General features: G+C 36.6%; 1 protein-coding gene across 1 annotated transcript; it reads left to right on the top strand.

Moving 5' to 3' along the window:
• The first annotated feature begins 1604 nt into the window (after positions 1-1604).
• Positions 1605-4112, top strand: LOC110102738 (ATP-dependent DNA helicase 2 subunit KU70). The gene has a single exon (XM_020831197.2). The coding sequence runs from the start codon at positions 1890-1892 to the stop codon at positions 3759-3761; it is 1872 nt and encodes a 623-aa protein (XP_020686856.1). The 5' UTR covers positions 1605-1889; the 3' UTR covers positions 3762-4112.
• The last annotated feature ends 256 nt before the right edge of the window (positions 4113-4368 follow it).

The raw sequence follows: 4368 nt of genomic DNA on the forward strand, positions 1-4368 counted from the left end.
GATAACAATACATAATATTGATATATGATATACATGATATAAATGATATGTATGATACTAACACATGCTATAAATGATACATGATACACATGCACTAATATGATATGACATGTATAGTAATAAATATAATGATATGTTTGACATGGCAAAGAGATGGCAATTATTATATTAACCAACACTGATAATTGGCACAAATGTATTGATTCATGTGATAGCATTTTATATGGCATTTCACATGATGCATTAGAATAGGACTAAGTCTAGGATTAAAGAGACTGATATGATTTATTAATTTCTATTATGGTATATACTTGAATAGTATAAATGATACTGATAGAAATGCATATAGAGATTATTATTTAAGCATATGTTTTTATTCATATTGGTATGCTATTTTTCCTATAGATTGATATTGTTTATACTAGATATTGCATGTTCATACATATCTAATCTAAATGATTACATGCATATTTTTTCTACTTTCATGCATTGATTAATGTTGTAGGTTCTATTGACCTATTGGGTTGTTAGCTTATTATGTAGTTTACATGTTTCTGGGTAAGGTATGGACTCAGTGGAGTGAGGACTAATCCAAATTTGCTTGTATAGATATTTTAATATTTGTTGCTCATTTTTGTAGTCATGAATGTTATGGGATAAATCGATGTGAGTAATAGTATTCGTGACTATTGTATATGATTCTTTTGGGACTTGAAATATACATATATTGATGATAAATGAAAGGCTATTTTGATTTATTATTTGTGTATATGGATGTTATTAGTGGATTTATGTTTGAAATTAGAAAATTAAAAAATAATTTTTTTTCAAATTAAATTTTGGGGTGTCACACATTCTTCTCGGTGAACTCCTCCATAGGACTCACCTAAACCAAGCCATGCCCAGAGGATTAATCGCTACCAACAGAACTCGCTCTCTTGCAATATATGTCCACAATTAAGACCACTCATCTATCATAAACACCCTAGATTATTTTACAGGAAGTGCACACCTTAGAAGTATATGATCATGACTTCATTAATTAGACTTATCCCTGATTCACAACCACTTGTGCCCATGGGAATTGCCTTTCACTCTCTGGGCTCATCTCTCTTCCTTAATGACTTGCTTGCTGTTCTTAGGAACTTGCCCTTAGTTTTATAGTCCTCACCCACCAACAAATTGTTAGTAAAATCTGATGGTATTCAAACAAATTAGAATTTGACAAATGTAATCATATAGTCCCACTAATGAAGAACCAACCATCTTATTTTCATCGAAGATGCAAATGTTATTACGATAAATAGTGTTCAAGGCTAAGGCTTGTATTCACGTGCATATATTATATCCAATTAAGTTAAAACATGATAGTGGTATATGAAGTTGCAATCAAAATTTAAAAATAAAAATAAAAAATTCGACAAATCTTTAGTTTCAAAATGCAGCATTTACTAGATAAACAGTTAAATTCCTTTAAAAAAAAATCCAATAATTTATATTTATTAATATAATAAAAAAATATTATTTGTATTTATTAACATAATAATAATAGTATAAAATAAATATCGATGCTATCCTCTCAACGATATTATATTAGTAGACCGCTGATCCTTCCTCCGGAAGGAACTCAAAAAAGCCGGCGGACGCAAGTTTATATACTATTTATGTCAACCCTACTAAAATCCTAGTTGGCCAAGCGCGCGCTCTCTTCCGTATCTTCCTCTTCTTCACTTTTCTCCTGCAAGGTGAGGGGTCAAGGTGAGGGCGTCTTCGGCAAGCGAGGCATCGGCGAGGTTACTAATGTGGTTTCATCAACGTGGGCCGCTCCTGCCAGGTTAGATCACGGCTATTTGAAATCGAAACCTTGCGCCTCTTGCTTTTGGGCTGCTATGGATTTAGACCCCGATGGCATCTTCCGTGACGACTCCGGCTCTGAAGATGACTTACTCCGTGAGAAGGAGTCCACCAAGGATTTCTCTGTCTACCTTGTTGACGCATCTCCCAAGATGTTTGGCACGGTCGCAACAAATGAAGTAGATGAAATGGGGGAAACTTTTTTTCATGCTGCCGTCAAGTGCATCTCTGAATCTCTCAAGGCTCAAATTATTGGTAGATCGTCGGACGAAATTGCGATTTGTTTCTTCAATACTAGGGAGAAGAAAAATACTCAGGATCTTCATGGCGTTTATGTCTTCAATGTTGCGGAAAGAGAACTTCTTGATAGACCTACTGCAAGGTTAATCAAAGAATTCAGTGGCATTGAGAATAGTTTCATACATCATATCGGTAGTCGGTATTGGATCGAGCCTGCATCAAGGGAGAACTCCTTGTACAATGCTCTTTGGGTTGCTCAGGCGCTGCTGAGGAAAGGATCTGTAAAGAATGTGAGCAAAAGAATACTCATTTTCACAAATGAAGATAATCCTTTTAGAAGCATTTCTGGAGCAGCAAAGGCTGACATGATCAGGACTTCACTGCAACGTGCAAAGGATGCTCAAGAACTTGGTATCTCAATCGAGCTTCTTCCATTGAGCAGCAAAGAATTTGATGTTTCAATCTTCTATGCTGATTTGCTTGGACTGGAAGGTGGAGAGATGCCTCTATTTCTGACATCCGCTGATGAAAAATTAGAAGATATGGCCAATCAGCTGCAAAAAAGGATATTTTCGAAGAGGAAGGTTAAAACAATCATGTTTGTGATAGCAAGTGGTGTTAGCATTGAAGTGAATGCATATGCATTAATAAGGCCTTCCGTGCCTGGGGCTATTATGTGGCTGGATTCAGTCACTAATCTCCCCTTGAAGATGGAGAGAACATTCGTTTGCGCTGACACTGGTGCTTTGGTTGAGCAGCCACGCATGCATTTTCAGGAATTTAACGGTGAAATGGTAAAGTTTACCGTGGAAGAGTTGGCAGAAATAAAGAAGGTTTCAGATGGCCATCTTCATCTTCTAGGTTTCAAGCCATTAGATTGCCTAAAGGATTATCACAATCTGAGGCCATCTACATTTATATATCCTACTGACGAGGAGATAATTGGAAGCACTTGTGCTTTCGTTGCATTACATAGATCCATGGTGCGGCTTCAGCGGTTTGCAGTTGCATTTTATGGAAGTTCTACTCACCCACAGCTGGTTGCTCTTGTGGCACAGGATGAAATAATCAGCTCATCTGGTCAGCTAGAGCCCCCTGGAATGCACATGATTTATCTCCCATATTCTGATGATATTAGATATCCAGAAGAGCTCCAGATATATGCCGGCACACCTCGTGCAACAGATGATCAAATCAAGAAAGCTTCTGCTTTGTTAAGGAGAATAGATTTGAAGGACTTTTCAGTTTGTCAATTTTCAAATCCTGCCCTGCAGAGACACTATGGAATACTGCAGGCCTTAGCATTGGGCGAAGATGAGATGCCCAATGTCAAGGATGAAACGTTGCCTGATGAAGAAGGCATGGCCAAGCCAGGAGTAGTGCGTGCGATAGAAGAGTTTAAATTTGCTGTCTATGGTGAAAACCATGATCAAGAAGAAGCTGCAAAGAAGGGTTCAACTACTGAAGCTTCCAAGAAGCGAAAAGCAATCTACGAAGTCGCGTTAAAGGAATCTGCAAGTTATGATTGGGCTGATATTGCTGAGCATGGAAAACTTAAGGATTTGACTGTAATTGAGCTGAAGAACTACCTTACAGTTCACGGCCTACCCGTCACCGGAAAGAAGGAAGTTTTAATAAGCAGGATATTAACCCATTTGGGCAAGTAATTTTGTCTGAGCTCTCTCTATCATGATATGCAGTTCTTACTAAGTATTGGTGGTGAAAGCTATGATTCCCTTGATGCATATAATTTCTTGTATTTTGTCCTGTGAACATTTCCACTACTTTTTAAAAACTTCTAGCCTGCTCATGTAAAATATTTTGTGGGTGGTGACTTACTACTTCAATGCCACTTTTCTACTACTTAAAATGAGGTATTTTGAATGTGCCATAAGTTTATAATTCCCGTTGAATGAAAGGATGTGTATGTTTTGTCATGATGATGGCATTCTATCTATGCTGTAATTTTATTGTTAACTACTATATTTTGCTCTGATTTAAAGCTAGTGTTTGCAACACATTTCGCCTGTAATTATGAGAGAAATGATGCTCTTGTGGTATATGAAACTTATCCTCTTACGTCTTGTATCGTTAAGATTTAATTCAGCAATTATTATAAGAGTGGCACATTGGTAGCTATTTTTATTGTTCCTCTTTTCTTTCTTTCTTTCTTTTCATTTTTGGATCAGGTTTATGTTATCACATCGAAGAATCATATCATAAAGATAATTTGTTATTATAATCCTCATTGTTGGATTCAATTTGCCTATAGGT

Source organism: Dendrobium catenatum, unplaced genomic scaffold (genome assembly GCF_001605985.2).
Source record: "Dendrobium catenatum unplaced genomic scaffold, ASM160598v2 fragScaff_scaffold_1557, whole genome shotgun sequence".
Taxonomy (NCBI): Eukaryota; Viridiplantae; Streptophyta; class Magnoliopsida; order Asparagales; family Orchidaceae; genus Dendrobium; species Dendrobium catenatum.